Source organism: Halictus rubicundus, chromosome 7, assembly GCF_050948215.1.
Source record: "Halictus rubicundus isolate RS-2024b chromosome 7, iyHalRubi1_principal, whole genome shotgun sequence".
Taxonomy (NCBI): Eukaryota; Metazoa; Arthropoda; class Insecta; order Hymenoptera; family Halictidae; genus Halictus; species Halictus rubicundus.
Window position 1 is genome coordinate 12,520,660 of NC_135155.1, and position 26,360 is coordinate 12,547,019.

At 39.0% G+C, this 26,360-nt stretch overlaps 1 protein-coding gene across 5 annotated transcripts in view; it reads left to right on the forward strand.

Annotated features, from left to right (window-relative positions):
* Window positions 1-26,360, forward strand: part of Snf4agamma (SNF4/AMP-activated protein kinase gamma subunit) — a 143,610-nt gene that overhangs the window by 45,702 nt on the left and 71,548 nt on the right. For 4 of the 5 annotated variants that reach the window (XM_076790293.1, XM_076790295.1, XM_076790296.1 and 1 more), the window contains 4 exons: window positions 6,238-6,331; window positions 6,745-7,082; window positions 7,534-7,749; window positions 16,353-16,395. In XM_076790293.1, coding sequence (XP_076646408.1) covers window positions 6,238-6,331; window positions 6,745-7,082; window positions 7,534-7,749; window positions 16,353-16,395 — 691 coding nt within the window. The remainder of the gene's footprint in view (window positions 1-6,237; window positions 6,332-6,744; window positions 7,083-7,533; window positions 7,750-16,352; window positions 16,396-26,360) is intronic. The other variant, XM_076790294.1, reaches the window with a different exon arrangement.

A 26,360-nucleotide genomic window follows, 5' to 3' on the forward strand; every position in this document is an offset into this window, starting at 1 on the left:
TATCGGTCCACAAACTGAAGGACTTATCGAGGTGTCGTCGTCATTCTGGAAACTCTCATCAACCGAGAGCACCGATTTCTCAATCTCCTCCTAAACCCCCCTTCCCCCCAAACAATAACTTTAATATAAAATTTTCTTAAGCACGTGCTTAAAGCTGATGTTATTCATGGTTCGTAAATAGAAGTTTCAGCTTGCTTTTTATGCCGAGGATTGTAAAGGTTCTGTATTTATGTATGAAAATGAGAAGTCGATTTATCAGTTCAATTTGACGTATCTGAAAAATAATTTTGAACATATGTCAAAACAATCTGTTCGTCAATTGGAAAACGTTGTAGCGTATGCCATTTTTAATACATGGTATCTACCATTGTATACAAAAATCCTTGGCATGCTGATGCATACAAACAATTCATCTGTTACGAGCGAAGGACAACTTTGTTTCTGTTGACTCTTTCACGAAATAGTAAACAATTCGTGAAGTAGGTGTAATAATTCATTAGCACTTTTCGTGAACAGGCTAGATCTTCCGAAGACGATCCGACGATTTGTTTACAAACGGTGCTGCCTGTGACCTCTGTTGTCGATCACGATATTTGGTAATCTTATCTAATTGAGCTCAAGTACTGATTAACTATTGACAGACCGCGTTAGACTTAAGAAAGACGCGATAGAATTTTTCTCGCTCGAAGCAACGGGTATTTTTACATGGAGTGATCGATTTAATTCTTAATCCCTTTCGGATCGTTGTTCTCTGTTATTTAATTAATTGCTCGTTGATCTTTGTTCAACCAGCCTTGTAACTTAAGCTTTGATTGCTCTTCGCGCCTCGTTTCAATTGCCTTCTGCGTCATCTCATTTTTCAAAAAGTCCTCTTGCACTTCTGCTGTTTCGCTATTAAGCTGAATGGGTGTTCAAAAGTCGTTCGCTTTCCGTAAAGATTGTATTGTTCCTCTAATCAATAGACCACAGTTTTTCGTAAGTGCCCCCCCCCCCAAAGGAACGTTTTTATTTTCTTGCCGTTTTCTACGCTCTTCAGTTTTTAGCCCAGGCTTATTTTCGGTTTCATGTGATTGCTATGCCGACTACATCACGCGGCTCACGTGGCCCTCTGACAGACCCCGGACGAACACTATCGTGATTGAAAATGCCAGTCGGGCTCGAGAACCGCGAACGAACATCTCGCGAAACTGATTCCGCATATTTGCACGTCGCAGCCGCACTTCGCAATCCAGCTTTCACGATCTTCGCGATCGGTTGCATCGATTGCAAAAAAAAATCGATCGATTTCTTCAATTTATTCGCTACGGTCGTTACGAGGAACAAAAGGTTTTTTATCGTGTAATTTCGTCTCGAATATTGGTCGTAAGACCAGGCGAAGTTGCACAATAAAAGTTGAATAGCAGATTTTCCCACGTTAAATCGGTTTCACTCGCGAAAGTATAGTGCCTCGTAAATCGAGTGCTTTATCTTAACGACTAAGTGCTATTTTGTTGCTGATAATTTTCATTCATAAGAAGGTAATCAAAGATGGCAGCGTGCCAAATGTTCGCCAGCTTTGTAAGCAGTGCTTCCGAAACCGTTTCAGATTTAAAATTTGTCGAGATCGAGTCGTACTATCGAGCACACATTCAAATAATCTCGAAAAAAAAAAAAATTGCGTTCAATTTGTAGAAAGTTACATAAAATGTTGACGACGTTCTTTTACGTTAGAGTACCGCAATAATTGTCTCATTTGAATAAAACCATTGCTAAAAGTACCAGAACCAGAAAAGTAAAATCGGAATCGGTATCGGCAGAATGTACGAAATCGAATTTCGAGCAACGGATTGCCGCATTTCGAAATTGTATATATTGCCGTAGGAAACCGGAAATTCTCGGAACTCTATTCAACTCGTCGACCGAAGCAAATAATATTTTCTAGTTCAGGCGCGTTCGATGTCGGCCGAAGATAGAATTAGAATCCGCGGTGTTGTCGCTTGCGAGCACGATCGATACCGCCATCCAATAGCAACAATTGTTGGTTTTCCGCGAACAGCGGGACGGATCGTTCGATTTGATCGAGGTGGTAAATGAAACTTACGATTCCGACCGGATTGTGTAAACGCCGATGCAGATAGTGTGCGGTTTGTGTTCGCGAAGCGTGTCTGCCGCGAAAGAAAATACACTAACGAAGATTTCGAGGCTCACCATGAGATGATTCTTAAAGCTTCCGTGTTGAGAACACTCCAAGAAGCTACGGAGAGCGTGCTCTGTGATCTGACAACGGAGTGGAAAAAACCGGTACGATGGTATTTAACAAACTTATAGAAAATCAGAAAGCAATCGGTGTTGCGGTCTTAGAAAATCGTAGATAACGATATCACAATGCTGAATTGCTTTCTCTTACGTAAGATTGGGTATTTTGTTTTAAAAATCCAGATAAACTCAACAATGCCATCGGCTAGTCTTATCGTACTAAGAGGTGGCGATTTTTCGAGTTCCATGACGGTTCCCGTTGAGTCTACATTCCTTTGTCTAGCCTCTCTAGTTTGTTAACTCTCTTCTCTTTGAAATGCTTTCAATTAGGACCTACAGATTTGTGTTGGTCTCTGTGGCTTTTACGTCAGTAATAGCTCCTGTTGGTTCAGAGTTGTGCTAATTCAATTGCATTTTAACTCAATTACACAACTGAATTACATTGTATTTCAATTATATAGTAATTCAACTACCTCGTAACTGAATTACATAATTCAAACATTTCAATTAATTCAGTTGCTAATTATTTTAATCAGGCGTGTAATTCAAATACGATATAATTAAAATACAGCTGTCCAAATTATGGCCGAGAGGTTTGAAGAAATGCGACATATTTTTATGTTTTTCTTTCATGTACTTGTGTGCCGTCTATGCGGCGTATTTTCAATTCCTCGTCCTCGTTCGTAACACGCTATTTTATATAATTTAATTACAAAGTATTTTATAATAGTACTCCAATTGCAATTACGAATTACATTGTAATTTAATTGAATGAACACATAAATATATATTACAATATGACTGAATTACAATGTAATTCAATGACTTTGTAATTATAATTCCTGTAGTAATTCAATTGTAATTCTGCGCAACTCTGTGTTGGTTCTGAAGAGCTCGGTAAATTTGAGGAAATCAACTCTAAATTTGTTAGGATACTCTTAACATGTTCCGCCACCCGGAAATCCCAACTTTTTAAAGAATGTCAGTTCATCCACTAAGCTCTCCAATTATGTTTACTATGTTTACGCTTCTTCTGTATTAAGAATTTTGACCCAGAGTGGATTTTAACTGGCTTTTTCAATCTAGCGTTTGAGTTATAAAAAGTTAATCGTTGATCTCTCGACTGATTGCCTCCAGGTAATTTGGAAATATAATATAAAAGTAATTCTCAATGGATCATTTAAACGGAAACTGGTTTCCTTCGAGCTCTCGAAGTTAAAAATACGTTTTACCGATCTTGCAAGTTTGAGCTAGTTTCTGTTGCGTCAATGTTTGTTTGAGTTCGGAATGGCTTCCATTTCGTCTGTTGAATCTGGACTGGTTTCTGTAGCGTTTAACCCTTTTCGGCTGACCACTGATCCTTCGAATTAGCTGTGGTCTTCGAGAAGTGCTTTCTTTTCGACTAATCTATATTAGTAGTTCTGAATATCAGATTATTCGTTCTGAAATGAACTTCTCCGTCAAGTAATTAACAGTAATTGTTAATAGCTCTGATCGTTTGCACGTACGGAATAAATACGACCTGTATGAAATACTCGGAATTTTCGCCGAGTCTCTTCAAATTTAGTAATAGCTTTCCAGTGTGGGATATCCCCATCTTGATCCAATCTATTCAGTTCGAAACGCCGGTTATCTCTGATTTCCAGCTCAGAGTGGTCTGTTTTGGATCTCGAGGATCAGCGAACGTAATAGCACGTGTGCATGTATAGCGCCAGTGCATGTATCACCTAAAGTTCGTAAGATACCGTTGATAAAAATATAGTAAAATTGTTGTCTTGTATCATCGGGACGCGATAAAACATCTAATTCGCGTCATCGTAACGGGAATACTGCCAGAAAGTTTCCTGCGTTATATAACAACGGTGAGATTGTCATCTGTCGAGACGTTTGCAAAGTTGTCTTTGGAAAATGTCACCTGATATTGCCTATTGGAAACGGTCCAATCAATTCTTCGGTATGATTGGCTGGCTCCAGCATCTTGCGCAACGTTGTCCATTTTTAAAATTGTAATAAATTTGCACGTGCAGAACGAACCAGCTTTCCCGCAACTCGGATATCTTAATCAGTCCATTGACAAAATTTCGGTATCAGTTGATCTGCAACACTTTCTTTTTTCTTATCGACACACGGTGAACAATCTTGAACCTTTGTTAACGCCAACTCGAATTTTCTTCCCTGCCGTAAAGTACACGACAAAGCGACGCATTGTCCGTGCAACCATTTTCGTGGAGGTGTCACGAAAGAGATCTGAACTTCGAGTGTAGAAAAGTGACGGAAGATAATATCGCTAAATATAAATGCTTTGTCAACTAGCATTCTTGATTAAACAGCGATATCTAATCATTGTGTTCTACGGCTACAGATCCGTGGACAATAAAATTTCATCACTACTCGTTTCCTGTCAATTTTTCTTTCGACGTTCAGGCAATGGTTACCGGATATTATACCGTAATCAATAACACTTGCAGCACTTAAACGTTATATTACGTAGCGCGATTGATTCGTGCCGCTTCTGCCATACATCCTGCGGTTAGGACCGGCAGGAACCAATTGCGAACCTGTGCGCAGTCGTGTGCGTTGATCGGTGCCGTTTTAGGTGAATCTAGCTATCCCTGGGAGACGTTGCGCAGTAGTAAAAATCAGTATGACTTGGAAATTTAATTTATTCGCGTATAATACAATTGAATACAACTGTCAGTCTCGTAGATAGATGTATTATTTTTGTCAAGTAATGACTTAACATCACCATCGAACATGGTGGGTTTATCCAATGAAAATCACATCAGGCCTGTTATCCGAAGTACACGCAAATCACAGAAAACAGATTTTCCATGTTCACGCTCCTAGAAAATTGAATTTTACTGTCTCAAAAGAGTTTCCGTCAAATTTATTGATATTCATTGGGTATTTGGCGTTGGGGCCCTTTTATGACTCCCAGACCATAAATCTCGAGATACCGCAAATGGTCGCGCTCGAGCTTATCCCCACGGCTACCGCGAGGGGTCACGAATGACCCCGAAACAGCATATCGGGGGTTAAAATGTTTTAAAAAATTGTTATGGTTAAAGAAAGATAAGTTTTTACTTCATTCGTATAAAGCTTTTGACACTATGTATCGATGTTTATGACATATGTATCATTAATTTTACATGCAAATGCACTCGATATTAAATACCTACACTTACATGTCAACTCGCGTTGTTTTTCGTTCAAGGTTACGTGTTGTTATAATTTGTGTTTCAAAATTCTTCATTCCGAGAGGTACGAGACATTTTACATAATTTACAAAATAACATTTGTTTAATCCTTTTTTTTTTTGGTTCAATTTAAAAAATGTATGTTGGTGTTGTTAAAACATTATTCAGTTTCGTTTACACAATCTGTTTTTTCCGAAAACCTATCAACCCCCCTCCGTCTCTCCTATACAATAGAAAGGTCTAATAGTTAAGATAAGAAGGGAAGAATGCACGGTAACAAGCAGTTCTGGAAATTCCAAACAGGTTGTTTATCGCTAATGGTTTCTCCGTACGTGTTACACATTATCTATATTTTTGTTGTCGAGAAAATTCCTTGCAAAAATTTCTACTACGAACGACAAACGTATACTTACGATAAATATATTATATAGAAAATAAATGTGAATCACATGTTTTTGCCACTGGATGAATCAACGTGTAACAAATGATCTGATTGTACAATTACGTTGCAGATTTCGTCGCAGCGAAAGTATGTGATGAAAAAAAGGTGTAATTACTAGACGGCGGATTTTATGTATTTATAACGGAAATGGGTACGTACAATTTAAAACAGTGGGCATATTAAAAGGAATTAAGGACAACATAATAAGATAATTAAAAGATGAAAGAAATTTTTATTTGGCTCCTGTGTCTTGCAATCAATGCATTCTTATTTTACATAAAGATTCACGGTCTAGTAATTACTTCACGTAATGTCCATGCGCGTGCATTATGGAACCTAATAAACGGTGATTTTTTGTTTTAGGAACTTGGGTCGCAGCCTTTGCCAACAATCGTCACTGAGGATGCCGATAATTCGAGTCATGCTTCCCAGGATCAGGGTCAAAGACCTCGAGCAGGTACGATGACCTTGCAAGTTCTATTATTATAAATATACAGAGTTGGTAATAGTTTAACCCTCAGACTCCTGCGAGTTCGAGGTCTATGCCGGACTCGTTTCCATCTCACGCCGATATTTCAATACAGTTTTTTTCGGTATATTTTGGATAAACAAGAAGAAGAGGGAGGGGATAACGATTCTCTTATTTCGAAATAAAAATTGTATATATCGACGCTCGCTCGAGCTTATCCCCACCGCGACGGGTCACGAATGACTCCGGCATAGCATACGCCTCATTCAAATATTATAACGGTTTAAAGGAAATAATATTTTATAACAATTTGAAATTGAACTCCCTTGTAATTTTTGATATTACAACAAAGAAATCGGAGAACGGTCCAATTTATCGCGATAATTTGTTTTGTGTGGCAGGAACATGGGGTTCGCACTCGAGAACCATCAGAAAAACGGCTTCTGGCAGTGCTCCTGGCTCCGGAAAGTCGACGCCGCTCCAACAACCGGCGGAACCTTCAAGTTCGTCGAGTTCGAGCAAAGGAGGCAGGAAAGCTTCCGGCACTCGATCTGGATCCACCAGTCGCAGCAACAGCCGCAGCAGCAGCGTCGAACGCAGAAGAAGCGGTGGCACTGTCGATGACACAGCCAGCCCAACTAGGAAGACCGCGCTCCTTGACGCCTTCAGGCCAAGGAGCAAGTCTGATGCTAGTAAAAGGAAGCCCAGTATTATAGCGAATATGAAAAACGCCATGCAGGTACACTTAAAAATATCCTTGCCATCATACAGAATGCTCCTATGTCATACGATTGAGGTCCTTAGATTCTGTTTCACAAGTTCCAAGATCAGCCATTTTTTAAATACTTTTCATTCAAAACGCATTTAGTTAGTGCTGTTTTGAAAACAGGAAATATAATAGCTTATTATCCCAAGATGTTATAGACAGACCCCTGGACTCCTTATATTCATTCTGTAGATCAATGATTGAATTTGCATTGTGCATAGATTTAAGCGAAATAGCTAGAATAATTTGTGGTAATTTAATACTATAGAATTATGAATATTAGTCTCAGAATCTTCATGCTCCTAACTCCACATACGTATATCCTAAAAGAAAAATTGTTACAAATATATTTCTATATATTTTTTAAAGAAAGTAACAAGAGAAAAATTTTACCGACCTCATGAATACTTTATTTGTATTCCAGCAGTCTCTGCACAGAGGTTCCCATGGAAGTTCATCCATAGATGTGCGTACAGATAAAGATCACCACAAAGACAGCAAGGATCATAGGGAGGGCAAAGAGATTATGGGACGTCCTCGAGCAGGATCAGAAAGCAGCAGGAATCCTGTCAGCAAAGTTATGGATCTCATCAGACACAGGAGCCATAGTGCTCTGACTGGGGACGACAAACGGAAGGTGGTGAGTAATTTTGATTCTTTGCAACAGTTCGACAGCTCAATTAGCAAAAATCTATATTTGGCGATGCAACGATGCAAAGAAATTGCACTGTATTGTTACCGACCGAAACAGGAAAATTGCGATCAGAGAGAAGGTCCCTGTTTTATCTTCTCGAGTAACTGTTGATAAAGACACCATCCTCTTGCCTATGAATTGGATTGAATATCAACCGTGCAGTGGATAATGTTTCGTGCGGTCTGCATCCTGAAAACTGATACTCGGAGAAATACGAGTCATTATCAGAAAGGACTGATTCTATTCCAATAAATGCTGACTTCTCTTAACTTCCATAAGAGTGATGCAACTCGTTCGGAAGTCTGTAATATGTTTTAATAACACAGAATATATTTTAGTTTATTTTCACTACAAAATTAATTACCCTAGTTTTCTCATTTTTTCAATTCTTAGTCCACTCGTCTGGAAATCACATCTTAATTAAATATAGAATATTTCAAAATGATCCTTTTACTATTTAAAAAATTCTTTTGTGAGTACATTCGAATTTTAAACGGTCTAGTGGATTGTACGTTGCATTTACCGTTGTCGCACTGAGCGTACGTCAGCCGAAAGAAATCAATCTACACTTTTCCAAATGGAGTGGTCGCGTAGAATGTTAGATTGCGATGTGTCACGCGAAAATCTCTATCCAGAGAAAAATTGATCTGTCTCTCTGTCGTGTGCATAGGCTATTGACTTGCGCTCCAACCGGAGAACACGAAATTCCAGCGTGTCTTTTCGTTCCGCACGTTTCTGCTCTCAGCAGAGCGTGACTTTTTGAAACGGACGAACCACTGTTGGTCCGTTCTGACAATGGTATCTCCGCGAACAAAAGGATGATCTCTGAAAGCAGAGAATACGTGTTTTGACGTCGACGATCATGCATCTCCGTCGTTTCTCTCTTCCCGATTCGAACGACTATAACTAGAAAACCTTGTCACTTTGCATTTCGCGTAATAGTTTGACTAGGTCCGCCATTGTGTGTACATATGTACTGAGAAAACGATGACTTCCGTTCACTCAAATAACCAGTCATCCTGACGATGTCTCCTCTCTTCGAAACAATTATATTGGCAACTTCACTTTTAATTCTGTCTCCATAGGTGTTCTAAAATTTTCTGTAACACCTATAAACTGTGCCCCCATCAAATATCTATCGCGAAAGACCCGAAGCTAGAGAAAATAAAGAATTATTTTCTTATCCGAATAACAATACATATTTTAAAAATTTTAGTGGTTAATAATAATAATTTATATAACTCTAGAATCTAACCTTGACTGTTGAAGATAACGTGAAAAATAAGAGAGAATCAAAATAGCTAGAAAAGTAATTCTTGACAACTCCAGCGTTTTAAATTTTGAAAGCAAGCAGAGAATAGGTTCGCACGGATTATAATTTTGTGCAGAATTTCATATGACTTTGCGTTACAATTCGCCAGAGAAAAGCAATCGGCCGAGGGTGTGCTTTCGAAAAATTGATTTCTCCGATTTATCTGGAGGAATCTCTCAACGAGTGCAGCTCGTACCAGAAGATACAAACTCGAAATCTGGCGGCTCGAACGGCGGTGTTTGCAATCAAGTCGTAAATCGCATCTGTGCAAACATTCGAGTTACTAACGCGAGTCGCGTCTCCGATTATTTTAATAAGATCTCCGAGCACCTCTACCCTTTCACTGTGAGCGTAACACGTTACAGACCTTGGAGAATCCCGAACAGCCGAGTTTACCTGTACAATTAACGACGATACCCGAGTCAAAGTGGGCCCATTAAAATTTTATCTGCACGCTGGCTCGCGTAACGCGTGCCGCCTCGGCACGTTCACCACGTGCACGGGACTCCGCACGCATCTCCGCCAGATTTTCGGTCGGTTCGATTTTTATGGTAATCGTTTATGGCTCGTATAAACCGCATCACGGTTTGAAATAACTCCCGATCCGAGACGCGTTCTCAATGAACTTGTCGTTCGAGCCCTTAACAGTTTCGGTTCGCGTGTCGAATAACTCTCTAACCAGTTTCGCTTCTTGCGGCTCTGCCGAAATTTTATTACCCTCCTCGGGATTGGGCGACGTATTTGTTCCCCGTGTTGCTCAATTTACCGTGATTATTGCTTTCGAAGGTGAGAAAATTATGGGATGCAATACGTTACCGAACATCTTTGTACTGGTTGCGTCAATTTACGCGTTGTACGCGATGAACGGTTAGGTTTATAGGAAATTAATAATCGTCTCATAACGCGACATTCAATTTCGGAGAAACACCGTGATTACGCTATCATTAGATAGCAACTTACGAAACGACGCAAGTTATTATGTCATCAAACTACAATTCGGTCTGTTCAATTAATCGGAAGTTTGTCTTTAAGAAATTTTATTCAGAGAACTCATCCCGTCGACTCGAGTTTTCAAAACCTTCCGCTCTGTTTCCGTGATTAAACGGAGACTCGAAACGAACAATTATCTAGCAAAGTAAACAGTGTCGGCGGTAGATGTACTTTATTCTTCAACGCCCGATTAAGCAAAGAGCAAAGCGTAGCGATCAAACATCGGCTTCCTTTTCCCGACCAATGCGACTCGAAAAAGAAGGTCGTGGTTTGTTACCGTCGCTTTCATTGCATCAGTGTCAAAGTCGATAGTCGAGTTCGAGCGATTATAATTTTTTATTTGCCACGGCTCGCCGCAGTTGCAAATCGTGTTCTTTTAACACGTGATTTGCGCATCACTACTAATGAAAATGTAGCGAAAGAATAACAAGAACGATATCGTTGTTGTTTTTTTTTTTTAATTTTTCTTCTATTTCTGATATTAGACTATTTTGTACGAATATCGTTGATATATCGACATTTTAATCAGATTTTGTTCTACTTTGATAATACATTCATTTCAATATTATTCCACGTACACTTCTGCTCCGATTTTTATGCTAAATGTTGACATTTTAATTCTCGAAGTTTCTACCGAGTTCAATCCTTATCAGTGGTACACTGGTTTCTCGTCTAATTTAATACTACAGCTACCCGAAGTCTATTAATAGGCTCCATTATGACTGCACTACGCATGAAGAAATCTTAATTTTTTCCTTCCAGTTGATAATCTCAAGAGTTGTTTTATTACATTGTACATGACCTGGTGAAGACTTGTAATAAACCTGGACCAAAATGAAATTGTCAACCTCTTTGAAACTTTATGAAATTTTGGTTACGCGTATACTACTGAAATGGAGGAAAATGACTGTTCTTGAGAGGAAAAATTGTATTTTTCTTTGTTACATTTTAATGCTGATAGGATTAACGCAAATCTAACTACACCTATTTAAGTAAACCTGTTTACAACTTTGCAAACGTTTTGTGAACCGTTATGACGCAGAGTTGATCATATTCCATATTCTTGCTTTAAGTACGTTTACAAAACGCAATATATGCAAAGTTACGATGAGTTTTGCATAATGGTAGTCACTAGGCGTCATTTGAAGTAGTTACATAGAAAGTTGCAATTACGTCGGCAAACTATAGCTGCTTGAACCAATACGTGAATATTTGTCAACGCCGTCCGATCAAGTTGTGTTTGCAATTTTAAGGGACCCTATTCATCTCGAAATCGAGGGTTTGTTTAGAAGACATTAAAATTACATATTAAATCAACTAGCATCGTCTTAGGTTAAAATGTTTATAAGGATAGTGTTAAAAGTGTCATCATAACAAGTAATGCCAGAATCATATTCTACGATCTCAAAGACTCCTAATACTCGTTCTGTTTATAATTAACAATGCAGAATTAATCCTTTGACTCTGGAAAGCCTACACACACGCTCTCATAGGGCTATTAATATGTACAAAAGACTTATTGCATTTACGCTCAAGAAACTTCTTATCACTTTACTTTTTTATTCAACTAAAATGTCAGAATTTTTCTTGTTTTTAACAATGCGATTCTGCGACTTTCGCTACAGCAATAATTTAATTATCAGTTAATTTAGCTATCCAAAATTACCAGGCCAATATCACGAAACAAAATGCTACGTAATTTTAACCTTTAGAGAGCCGGGGCGGCCACCGTGGGCTTGGGAATTTTGCGTAACACGTTGGTTGTATATGCACATAAATTTCTCATAAAGAAAATTCAAGCTTTCAATGGAAAAATGGTCATCTAAAGGTTAAGCTGACGGATTTTGTCCAACTTGTTGCAATTGCGTCACACTGTGTAGGCAAAGTGTTAACCGATACAACACCGAAACAATACGGTTGAGTCCTTGGTTTAAATGCCCGCGAAAGGAGTATGACGTTCGGATTTCGGTGGGAGTGTGGCTGCGTGTGTGTATGCATATGTGACCGGGTAGATTTGCGTGTGAGTAATATGCGACTCTCCCGGTGCTGAGAAAAAGACAGACTCAAAGGAGTGTTTTTCACTCAGTGACTCGCGGAACTTGGAACGCTGAAGGTGCTAGGAAAGCGCGCGCATCTTTCCTCGCCGAATCACGCGTGCGTGCGTGTCTGTGTGTATCGCAACTAGTTCGCTTATTCTGCTTATTAATCGCATCATCCGTGGTACCACTTTGCGACTAAGCGTGTATCGGTGGAACGTGCATAATGCATTTTTAATATTTCCATACAGTGTGCCCCAAAAATATTATACTTCCCCGGAAGGGGTGATTCCGAAGGTCATTCGAAGTAACTGTGTTCTCTGTGAAAATATTCTCAGCGGCATCTGCTCAAACGAGAAAGTTACTTGAAATGACCTCAGGAATCACCCCTTTCAAGGAAGTACAACACTTTTGGAACACCCTGTATACTCCGTACACTTAAAATCTATCTCTACTCCGTCTTACTTCGATCATAATTTTCAAAGTCGACTTTTCAAAAGCGTTCCTTGTACTGCGATGTACCGATACATATGCATTCTTGTGACTCGATGGTCGAGCAAACGTTGTTAATTAGAATTGTAAATGTCGCCTGAATTTTGTGTAACTGCAACGTCCACTCGAGCGTTTATCTCTGGAGTCCCCTTCCCTCGTAGTACGAAATTCGGTGAACGCATTTCCGAAACGCGCAATACTCCAAGGACCTAACAGAATTATGAAAAGCTTCGAGGCTAATGCAGATACATGGCAGACACTTCAAAATCGACCTTTTGTTGCGTATCTTTTGCATAATGTTCATCGTAGATGCAACGCGTTCCCGTTTGAGTTTCAGTATCATTAAAAAGTGAATTTATTGCGACGGATACATCGGCTGACGCGGTTTCTGTTATTTAAGAGTCAACAAGCCAGAAGGTGTGGAAGTTTATTCTTTCCTCTTGAATTCCCGTGTATCAGGTTTTTTAGCATCCTTGCGGTAGAATTTTCCGTTATCTGATACGACGATAATTATAATGTTTACAAAAAAAAAAAAAAAAAAAGGTGTGCTCCGCTACGGTTTCCTCGGCGGCGCTATGAAAGACGCTGAATGGTGACACGTGGTCGCAGAGGACGTCTCGAGTTCATCGACGATGCTGGTCCATTGTTCGGTCCTTCTAAATTGAAAGCTAGCAGTTCGCGGTACCCTTCTTTGCACTCTTCCTCTTGTTCCCCTCTTTCCCGGTCCGCTGTAAGCTCTAAACATAATATACCGTGCGATGTTGCGTCTTCAACCCCCCTCCCTTTTTTTTTTCTTTTTGCGAACCCCTACCTCCTACACTTCTGCACGATATTAGCAAACTCTCGTGTGTACGCGTGTGTAATTGCTGTCCGCGGACACCACGGTTCATTAGAGATTGAAATAAATGTAGCGCGTTCATGTAAAATAAAAATACGCTCCGACGAAATGGTTACGCGACGGAACGAGAATGTCGAACGAACGATAATTTCCACGAAGAAACCTCGATTTCAACGATCACTTCCTACTGCAATGCCATTACCGAAATCACGGATAAAATATTATCGGTTTTAGTTTTCCTGCTCCAATTTGTAATTATCTTTAGAGTCGCACGAATTATTTCAGATAAGAATTTTCTCGGTTCCGTATTTCCAGCATTGCGATATCTCTTCGCTGTTTTGCATGTTTAACATTCAGATTTTTCCAATTAACATTCGTATATTAAGATTTAGATATTTCCAATTTAAAACAACAATGTTCAACACAAATTACCAGTGAAGAAGTCATGTCGCAGGAGAAATGGATGAATTTGTGCGATTCGAGCGTGTCCATTAGCAATTTCGGGAAACTGTAAGGCAGTGTTAACACTCCGTATACTATGCCGGAGTCATTCGTGACCCGTCGCGGCGGGGACGACGCTTTTTATTTCGAAATAAGAAAATCGCTATCCCCTCTTCTACTTCATCTGAAATACGAGAGCCGGTCCCGAGCGATCGTCTTATATCGAAAGAAAACCAGTGAAATATCGGCGTGGGTCAGAAATGACTCCGGCATAGGCCTAGAACTCGCAGGAGTCCGAAGGTTAAGTAAAACGATGCGTTCGAGAATTTTAACGAGTACGATAATGTCAAGCACCTTCGTGACGTGAAAGGTTAAACGTAAATCGGCTGATAAACTATATTTTAATGAAAATCTGATTCTATTCATCGTTACGAAATATTCTTTCGCGTTTCCTCTGTTTGCCGACCCAGTTTCTTAGAAGCGAACTATTTTTGTTTTCATTTGACATCCTATGAAAGCGTCTACCTGCGTAAATCACGGCCATTGTTTTGACGCGAATCTGACGAGGAAAGGTCATCGATATAATATTGGAATCGTGGAAACGCTCGCATGTTGATCGAATATTTTCGCGTGAATAATCCCTCGCGATGTACGCATGAATCGCATTTTGTCCCTTATTGCATCTGGGATTAAACGTCCGCGTTGCTTGCAATATTAGTGCAGTGAAAAATTATTCACCATACAAACGCGTCTCCTTCCAATTATTTATTAATAAATTAGGAATTTTACTGAATTGTGTCAGCCGAAACGACGAGTATCAATTAATGCATGCGACACGAATGAAATGCATACGTACAAAATTAAATCAATACGGTAATATTTAGAAAAATATAGAAGCAACTGGAATTTTGTAAGTTTCAACGTTCTCTATAACTTACAAATAATTTCTGACTTCTCCCTTGATAAACATTCATTTTGTACGATACCAGCCGACGATTCTGACCGACTGAAATTGAGTAATTTACGCAGCGATTAGTTCTATCGGAATAATGAAGGTTCGATGGCGTAATAGCATCTGTTCCGGATCTGTCGCTTAGGGAGCAGGTGTCGTCGCGTAGAAATGTTTATATATCTCGTGTGCAGTATGATTCCACACACGGAGAGTGCAGTTTTTCGCATTTTTCCTGTAGACAATTTCGAATATTTAATCAATCGCTTCATAATTTATAAAAAGAATCGTCAATTCCGTAGCATTTTTCAAGACATTTACAATGTAATGTAAGCGCACAGAAGTACGTTATCTTGTGTGCACTTAATATACAAAAGATTTGCAAAGCGATCATAAAAACACAATCTTAACATAAAATGCAAACGAAAACTACTGCGTTTCAACTACTAGGTTCGCGGAGCACTAAAAGTGACTATTTTACATTACTTATAAACATAAAAAAATGTTTGGTCACGATGTATATCTTGAAGTGCCAAGAATAAACAGCTGAAGGTCATTTTAAAGTTGCTTAAACAACTAGTAATTGCTATTTGAAAAAACAGTCAAAGTTCGTATTGACTCGTTTATTTATTGCTTTCGAAATAAAGAAAATGTGAAAGCCATGTTCTCGAAGTGACATTAAATAGATTCCATTCATCGGTATAAAATTCTTCTTATGAACTATAAAGAACACGAATATAAACTACAAAGAAAAACTATAAACGACACTAATATAAAATATAAAGAATACTATAAAGAACATTACTTAAATCATATTGTAAAGTTGAGATTCAATAATCACATGTTCGTATACAGTGCATGATCGAGTACCATTTTTTCTTACAATTTCCCGGCTTCGGTGGATTAAAAATTTCATGTATTAATTATTAATAATTTCATGTATTGTATTCCCTTAACAACGGAAATTAATAATTTGTTGTCCATCTCGTTTCTGCGTGTCACAATCATTTTCATAGTTTTAGTGAAAGATAGACACAACTTCCGGAGTACAGCGAAAATTATCGCGCCGTCGATTCTAAAGTTATGTGACTGATATTGTCGTGACTGTGTGTTGGAAGTGGCAAGTGCAACATGTCTTCATATTTTCGATGGATAAAGAGTGGAAAGAAGGACGACTATTTCGGCGCGAAGCCGAGGAGTCGTTCCTTGGATTCGAAGAGTCTCGAGGCTTCCGGTATACGTCTGATCGTACAAAATGTACTTAAACATTTTTATTAGCAGCACTTTCCTAAATATTCACCTAGCTCTGATATCGCATTGTACATACAAACAAACATACATGATTTTGCACCCTTGGTTTGGTGGAAATTGATGTAAAAAAGGTGCTGCAAAATTAACCTTGACTTAATATTATAGAAATCTAATATAATATTAAACCAACGAAATTGTTTTGATCGATAAATAAATAATGTCAATAAATTTCTGTTACAGAGGACCGTAGCGGCCCAACATCAAGTACAAGTAGCTGCGCAGGGTAAGTAGTTAATATAATATCAACTACTGATTACGACTACGAATCGAGTGTCTGATTATTGTCGGCTGCATAAGCTCTGAAGCAGTCATGATAGACATATGTGTCAAGATAACCGAGAAAAGCCACTCGGTTATGATACCATCTGAAAAATAACTTGGTATGCTTTTATCACATCTTTCTCCATTTACCGGAATCCATTAAAAAGTATTAATGCATATTTAAATGAGTACAAATGTATTCGTCTGGAGTCGACTATATCCTGCGTCATGGGAAAGTACGTTGATAGTCTATCCACTTTTTCCATAATTAATCTTGTTGTCACGTGACATTGTATTGCGTAATTTAGTTAAATGATCTATGAATCACACTTTATGCAAGTTTAATTAACGCTTTGATTACCTGAAGCTTTCATCGAGAAAATAGTGTTTCTGTCTTTCATTTGCGTAATTCGCTAACGATCGAATACTAATAAAGCTTCGTTTACACATTTTTTTGAGCTACCACCAGTATCTCTGGCGACGGTGAATCCATGTTGATGGATAATTAAATCACCACATTTTGTAAATTGCTGCTTGTTCTTAGGAATTCAGTTCTTCACTGCAGCCACAATCTATCATAAATTATTTGAACCAGCCGCCAGTTTAACCCTTAACGGACCAATGCCGCGCATGTGGCGGCAAAAATCAAATTTAAATCATCTTGTTACATAAAAATGTTGAGTCCACAGTTTCTCTTTGTATGAGAAATAGCTTGGACCTGGTGGGAAGTAAACTTGAAATACTTCCGGACGGATGCCGCAATAAATGTTAAATGGGGTTCGTATCGGTTTGTATTAACAGGGTTTTGCATCCGATAATTGCAAGATTGCAGCGATCTCGATCGAAAACCAATAAAGTTTATAGTTGAAATTGCATATTACCATGCTCTGGTAAAAAAGCAAATGTCATTAATTTTGGGAGCGGCTCTTCGCGGCGTTTAATCGAACTGATTAAATTATCGTCCCGTGGAGGAACGTTCGATAAAAGTGACGTTTACTAGTCGAGTCGACACCTGTCCGAACGGTTCGCGACATGGCCGTGCGATGTCGACACGGTCACAATCGTTAACATGGCGGGCACATTCCGAGGCGCGCACGGGTAGCCGTTGCCGCGAGGACCTGCGCCTCAGAACGTTTTTGTACTGCAACGCGTACGGTGGCACGTGCTTCAAAGTTGCCCGCTTCGTGTTCACGTTAGCAGCATTCCTAATCAGTGATCCTTTGAATGGGACGCAGGTGTAGCGTTCAGAGACGTTCGATACCCGACCGTTTCTTGGGGCTTCTCTTGACCCGAACGACTCTGCTTTAATCAGCCGGTTAATAAGATCGCGGTGCGCTAGTGCGAGTATTGCGAGTCACCGAACAGGGCTACGTGAGAAATGTAACGTAGTCGACGGCTATTTGTCAGGGAACGGCACACGCGCGTATCCGCGGATTATTTTCCTATTTCAGCCTTTTGATTTTCCGTGCGCAGTTCTCACACACCCCCTCCCCCCACCCTACCCCTTCTACCGTGAACGGTCGAATGGCTCTTCAAACGTATCGTGACCAAATCGTGCCAGTAACGACACGGCCCGAGATCGTCTATGTAAACATCATTGCGGGGCGCGCGGTGCCCTGCGTCGACCGAACACGGGGCACGTTCTTTCCTTTTGCGTTCATACAACGGAGATAGTTTATGCCTAATGCGACTCCCGTCCGATGACGATCGCCTCGAACTTGTCACCGTCCGCCCGAGCGTGTGTCGAAAGCGTTTGAATCGCCCTTGAGACGGGGTGCGATGCGATCATAGACCGAAGTTCGATCGCGCGTGGATAGTGTTCATCGTTTTTGCTGTGTGAAGCGTGTACGTGACCGAACGGCGAACGGATTCTCGCGGTGCGCGAGAGATCGTCGAGAACGCGACGAGTGCAAGAACTCGAAAGTGATAAGTGTCGGGAACGTCGTCTTTCGCTTGGCGACACCCGCCACGGAACACTTGGTACGTATATTGCCTTACCCGTTATAAACTTGTCGAGAGTCGCGGATAGAACGAGGCAGCGTCGCCTAACTTCACCGGAGGTTCCGAACGTACTGCTGTGTGCGACGCGCTTATCCAAGGGTGGGTTATCGTTCTTGACTGAAAATTCCACGCGAAACGAGAGAATCGAATATCAACGACCGAGCGGAAGTCCCGTGCCCCCCGAGACGGGCACGTTTCGTCTCGTCAAAGGTCTTCTCTCGTACATTATATTGATTTAGTCGGTCGCGTTGGGATTCGCGGATCTGAATGAATCGACGCGTTCCAGATAACGGGGACCCCCGTGGCTAGACTCCGCGGGATTCGTGCCTCTCGAGAGTTTTTCTCGGTCGTTCCGCTCAAACATTCCCGCAAATGGCGACCTACATATTGACATTCAAATTCTCGTTGTTTCGGTGTCGTCTCGCGCGTGGCAGCCGCTTTCGCGGCTATGACGCGTTTTTGCTCGGAGCTCCTCGGCTGTAGGCATGCACGGACACGCTCCCCGTTTTCTTTTTCTTCGCGTTCGCGGCAATGCAGATGGGAATTGAGTCATCGTGGTCGGATTCGGGGATTCTTGGCGAGTGCTGCTACTGCACAATGGATTGGGACTAACGTCACGTAGTCTCGGGATACTTGATTGCTTTTTTTTCGTGGTCTCCTTTGTTATCCCACCTTGTACGACCGTACATGTTTTCACGGAACTGCTTCATTCAACGGAATTGTTCGTTTCGTTTAAGATATGTTGTATTAAGGTATCGTGTATTTCTCTGTGACCGACAAAGGAAAAAGGCGGGACAAATGTTCCGAAATTCGTATCTTGCGATATCTTCTCATCGCATTTCGTATTATTACGAAAGTCGCCAGTGAAATGTCACGATATGGTTTTCTGATTCATTGTCCATTATTTAGGAGACTTTCGTTTTATCAGCTGTCTTTTGGCGATAAGGAAAGGTGCGATAGAGTTTATAGGTTATGTTTAAGGATACTTGTCACAGACATTTAAACATCTTTCCGAGGTCACGTTCATCAATTCTGAAAGGTCGTTTAAGAAACTTTTTCGGAAAAAAATGTTTATTTTTTCTCTTTTTTTCATATTATTGCGGTGCTGTAATTCCTTTATTTAAATTCTTAGAATGGATTTCCATAATAGTAAATAGATTCAATCTTATAAATATTCTATGTTCCAGTACCGACATTTCGAAATCTGTCTTGTGGAGATTACTATTTATTTTCTTCTTTTATGTGTTACTCGGCAGAGTATAACCTTCGAATTCAGTTTTGTTGACATGCTTCTGTCAACGTTAACCAAGGTTGGGGTTGCGAAGATGAGAATGTGTCTGTGTATATTGAAACTTATACAAAGCAAAAGTAATTGATTAGCTAACGATTATATTTTCGTGGATTGCAAATTTTTAAGAATACTTTTTTTGAACTTACTAGTCACTCTTTAAATTCTTTTTTTCTTCTTTATTTCGTCCTTGATTCAAAATATTAAAAAAATCAAAAAATTCTAATAAATAGCGGACAATTCATCTTATTTCGTGACGAGTAGAAGAAGCTACTTTTCTTTTCTTTATTTTAATTCGTTAGCAGAAAAAGATTACCCAAGATTTGTCCATAATTCTGTCGCCAGATTGTTCTATAAATACACTGGAGTGACTCCGAAGTATCACCAAAAAAAGACTACTCCGATGATCGAGCTAGTTGAAATACTCGAGTACTCGTGCTTAGCTCAGCACGTTTTTCAGCTGAGTAGTCACCTCTCAATTAGACGCGCTCGTAAGTGACGTCGTTTAAGTAACTGATTCTAGACTCGTTGCCGGCAATACTAATGATCTAAAAAAAAAAAAAATTTCATTTTTATGTAGTACTTGTGCATGTCATTAACAAGCTGACCGCCGACGCAGCTATAATTAGGTGAAATCAAAGCAACATATTCGATGAAACAAACACTACGCAATTAACAATTAAGAATACCTTCAATCCTCTCGCATCTCGCAGATCATAAGTATTTCGGTACACTCGATCTACCAGCGTAAAAATAAATTTTCAAGTCTCCACGCATAACCTCCATTTCTTAAATATTTATGCGATACAGCAATCTACGTATTAAAATCTATATTTTTTAACTTCAAAGTATCAGAATTGAGCATTTTAACGAAATTGGATTGTTGACCTAATTAACGCACAAACCACCGGGCGCGTCAAAACGACCCATTTTTGGTTATTTATTTTGCAATTAGTGAAAATATGAAGACGTTCTTGAAAGAGATTATTAATTTAATTTGTTTCTTCGCACGTACATTACAATAAAAAATAATTAGCTTCTCGATCGTTGCACTTTCATAATTTCTACAAGACGTCTCAATTCCGTACACTTTGTATAATATTAGAAATCGTTATCAAATTTCATTCTTGCAAATTTTGCATTAAAAAATTATTTTTATGTACCGTGTATTTTAAAGTCTGAATCTCTATTTACTTCCCATTTCAATGGTTTAATTCCACGCATTGTCTGGCCGTACGTGGCAAGAATTGTTTGCCCAAGTTGTGCAACCGTATTGGCCCGAGTGAATCTTGCCGTCTATAGCCGGCCGGTGTACGTTTCGACCGGGAAGAATCATCGGCGCATCGCGTGCGATCGCTGAAACGCGTATAAACAAACTCGCCTCGACCGTTCAATAATCGCGAAAAAAATTCTGGCAACGAAAATAGAAAAGATAACAACGTTGCTCTTGGGACAAGACCAGGTCAGTGATGTGTATACTATATCTGTCGATCCGAGCTGTGTTTACAATTTCCCGGCGTTACCGTAATTGTACGGTCATGTTTCCTTTCGGCTACGTTCACAGTCATCGCGTGGTACTACGTTCCACGGAAATGTCGATAGAATTTTCGAACTGGAGGAAAATAAAGTCGGATTGAAGGGGTAACTTGGTTCGCCGAATCAGCTAATGGATCTCCCTTAGCAAATTTTTTCCCGGAAGGAAGAAACGGTCGAAAAGCTATAACTTTTTCGCACGCGACCATTAACGTTTCGCGAATAACGTGATATATTTTATAATTTGCTCGGTCTTTCGCTGGGAATTTACCAGTTACGCATATTTATTATGTGTTTAAAATTAGGACTTTTTAAACTCATTTTTAAGAGTCGCATCTGGGCAACAGGAAAGTTGATTCGATCGAGTATATGTCTTTACAAGCGAAGTAGTATTAATAAGCTAGAAAATCGGCTTGGAACATGTCCAGGATATTAATAACCCTGAAAAATCACGAGCTTTTTGGAATTGGCAGAAAATCAGAGAACAATTAATTCACTTCATCGGCCAAATCAGATGTTTATGCAATACCGAAGCCAACGTTGCTAATAGATCGCTAATTGGGAGACATTGTAACGATTAAATTTTATTATATGTTCGTTAGGTTCGCTAGCGATCCGCATATCGCTAGGCGAAGCAACATCAACGAGGCTTCATTCGATTAAACAATAATCACAGCGTTGCTTCGCATAACGCGGTTTCGATTATGCATGGGTATTTATTTCGAACAGTTTCAACGCACATCTCAAATGGTAAATAAGATGGTTACTGTCTGTGATGATCCACTTTTACGCAATAAATATCATACGTATATCGTATACACGTGGATTTATTTACGTTATTTAGTGCACGATTTCTTTTGTAATTTGCAAGTTCTCGGGAAGCGAAATTAAAATTTCTCTTGATCTATATTAGTCTTTTCTTTTTTTTCAAAGTGGTTCGTCGGTCACTGTATTATAAATAAACGCTTGTTGTGAAAGCGATCGATCACTATCACAACATACGAGTTCTTATTTGTCGCAATACATACAGTCAACTTCACGAGGAAGTTCGCGAATCTTTCCATGAAAGGTTCGCCTCGTAAACTCCGACTTATTTTATTAGCACCGATAAGGAAACTGTAATCAACCAAACTGATGAATCGTTTTAATATGCAACGGAATTGATTTACAGACGTAGTTGCACGATGTGTTCTCCATTTGTATTTTCAAGCGAACGATATTTTATTATGTGAAAACCTCGTTACACCTTGTAACGGTTCTCATTTTCTTTCGTTTCAATCATTTAGAGCGGTGGTTCTTAACCCATTTGCATCATTAGCGTATATATACGCTCAATTTTCCTGGTCACTATCACCGGAGCCGTGTGCATACGCTCAACTGTGTTGGTCACTATCATTATTCGTTAGCTAAAAAATAGAAATGGAGGGTGTTGTTGGAGATGAAAGTAGTAATTCTGATTTTTTCTTATAATGCTGAAATATGAAGTCCTTTTGCTTGTAGTCATTTTTGTACTTAAATATAATAAAAAAAAAAAGTATGGCGATGAAGGCCTTCTTTTTATATTTCCTTATTATGCAAATACGCGGTTCTGATTTAGAGGTTTCATCAGTTTATCAAAAGTACAGCGACGTATATTAATATACCGTAGCTAACACGTTAAATATTTACCAATCTCTCATATATTATATGTATATAAATATTGTGAATCATATTAAATTTCATGCAAACGTGTTTACTGCGGATACATAAAGGTGAATATTGTGCCGTAAAAATCATTCATACAATATATGCACCGTTTATTTTGAAAGTGGTGCAAGTCCATTTTTTGTTGATATAAAAATACAAATATACAAATTATGTGATATCTCGTTAAAAAAAATTGGACTTGCACCACTTTCAAAATAAATGGTCCATGTGTGTATCGTACAAGTCCCATGCTTTCATACTTCCAAGTTTACTAGCTTCTCATATTCTCAAGTTTATTTTTTGCTGTCCCATAAAATCTTCCACCTCCTATGCTGTAGATCTTTCAAACGGACGAGAAAAGCCTTCTCACTGAAAAACTCGTCACGACGTAATTCATGTTTAGTTATTCTGTCCTGAATACTTGTCTGTGTACTTTTGTCGAATCGAAACAAACAACTCGTTTTTTTTTTTTTTTTTGAGATGTTAGGATTAATTTACTAGGTAATACGTAAGAAATTTCTTTTAAGTTATTGCTCGGAATTTCTAAGAAGAAAGCGAAGGTTACGTTTTTGTGTGTGTGTACGAATAGTGAATGTTTAAATTATGCTCTTTAATACAATGCCTGTAAACATAAAACATGTTTGCATCACAATATTTGTCTGTCTATATGAGGCACCCTGTGCCTTCACCAGCATTTTCTAGAATTGTCTTCTAACGTTTTATGAGCCGGTGGATTTCGTTTTCGTAAGAGAAGATCTTACGTGCAGCAGTTTTTCGTTATCTCGTCGCCATTGTTAGGGTTATTACTCGGATAACGAACGGCGTTGAGCTAAATACGCGAAAGTTATCACAGCGGATATTGAAAAATACGTCTATTTCTGAATGGAGCCAGGAAACAGAGGCGTGGGCTGACTGTCTCACAACAGCGTCCGTAGATAACACTCGCGTGAGGGTAGTCAAGGGTGGAGTGTTCCTGAAGGAGTGCCTCCGTAAATGTAGAGCGAGCCGGCCAATAGACGTCGCAATTCTTGATTGTGCCAACTCTTGAGATCCTTACAGTAGCGGCCCAAGGTTAGGACAAGGTCGCCGGGCCTCCCTTTTAAACTGAGAATCTTTTCTCGCGGATTGCCCTTTCTTGATGTTTTCATTCCCGCCGTGTATTATGTCAGCCGAGTATAGTTGGCTGTCGAGGACGAGACTCGTAACCGCATTATGAAACACGGCCGGGAATCACAAGGCATAAATTGTGGAGTTCACGGTGCAGAAAATATTTTCGGTGTAGCAAATTTGGTCGTTCTCGAGGTAGATGAAGTCGGGACGAGTTTTTACTTCAACACATTTTTTAGTAATCATTCATTAAATTTATTTCTTTAGATACATAATAAAAATGTTTTTGACATTTTCATAGACCAATATAAAATGCTCACTTTTACGAGCCATAAATATTGTACAGGCATTAAATCATACTCCCACTACGTTCTAACGATAACAATAAATTACCTGCAATTTATTCAGTTTTTGAGATTAATCGCGATTTACATTGTATTTCAAATGTTAGATTTAACATTTATTTTCACGAGTTGGAATTAACGATATTTAAATGTCAGAGATTTATTCAGTACATCCCGGTGTCATTACATATTTAACATATTTAAATCTCGAAAAACATTCACAATATGCGTACACTAAAATCTACATAAGATTTCTTCAGATAACATCTGCAAGATTAAAAAAAAATGTCTGCGATCCTGTTGTTTTATGAATGATGCATATGTTATCCGTATGCTGTAGATGACCGAATAATTGTATGCATTCATTCTTAGAGTTCTTCCAAGCTTCGGATAGCGAAAACAATTGTTGTTCAACTTTTACTGCGAGTTATGAGTACTATTAGTACAGTGACAATTTTACGAATTTCGTTTTCAGTACATATGTTCCGATTGTAATTGTTTTTCTTTGATCCAAATAGGATAAGGGACCCAATTACTATGGGGGGTACCAATTATTGTGCCTATATTAATTACAAAGCATAATAAATATTAAAGAAGAGATATATGTAACATATATATTAAGAGATTATAATGAACAAAATTTAATATCTCTTTTTTAATATTCATTGTGCTAAAAATAAGTGTAATTAATATAGGCACAGTAATTGGTGCCCCTACAGAAACTGGTTCCCTTACCCTAGGCGAGGTGAGTTCATTTAGTCGAAGTGATAACTCGCTACGCGCAGAAATTGAAATTTTCTCGAGACGCGCATAAGTACGATAGTAATTATCAAACTGTTGAGGCACAATTTGGAATTGACGTTTCTTCGACAAATAAAAGAAACTCTGGCCGAGATGAGAATTCTTAATTGAAACGAGATCCTTTCACCGTACTTTTTCGCGCGACTACGTTAGAAGTGTATTAATCCCGCATAAAAGTCGCTTTATTGCGCGAGTTAATAAAATATCACTGGCAGATTCAGTTTTCAACGCTTTCGCTGGCGAAGCTTGACCCATATGCAACACCAAAAGGAATACTAACTCGGGGTGGAATGAATTGTATCTGATTTATTGAAACGTCGACTCGAACCATCTTTTATAATATCCCAATTGTTGTCCTTTACTTTACTTTTGTTGCACAGTCGAGAAGAGTTGCAGAAATGAATTGTTCTCAACGTTGAGTTCGCGTAGAATAATGATTTCTACCGATTGATGCAAATGCCTTCTTCAGAAGTAATTATTCCACTTTGTTGTTCTAGTAGACGAGTAGAGAAATATTTATATATTGTCTTGCAGAAACACTTCTTTCCCTACATGCATGAGCAATAATTTTTTCTGGGTAATTTCAAAAAAGGGACACGAAAATTCACACTTTGTTTAAAATTACAAATTCATAATTTGTGAGAACTGTGGTTTTGCTGGTTATCTCATTTCTTGTTGCATAACTAAATACCCTACTCGAAATGCCAACAAATTAGTGAAGAAAAGAAAATTTATGGTTCGAATAGCAAGCTTCGCCAACTCCCGTGTAGTTGCTTAGACAACATACAATTAGCGTAAACTCTCGTGCTCTATCAGCAGTACAAAGTTTCTGTTCAAAGATAGCAAATTCAAATAGCAACCTAAGCGGTTAGATTGCACATGAAGCAACGTTTCCGCGGGTCTAGATAGCAAAGCCGCCGTCATTGCTCCTACCTGTTCTCAGCACATCGGCAAATTTCTGCAGATTAGTTGCAAAACAGAAGAATATTCCTTCCGATCAATACAAAATATCTTCCTGTTCGTTGACAATACAGTCAATCTCCTGCCTATTCAAGTTATTTTGTTATGAGACTTTCAGCAACGAATGAGCACTAATGCTTGTTAGAATAATAGAACAATTACCCAGTTACAATGCTAGATTCGATCTTTACTGATCTGTAAAACGAA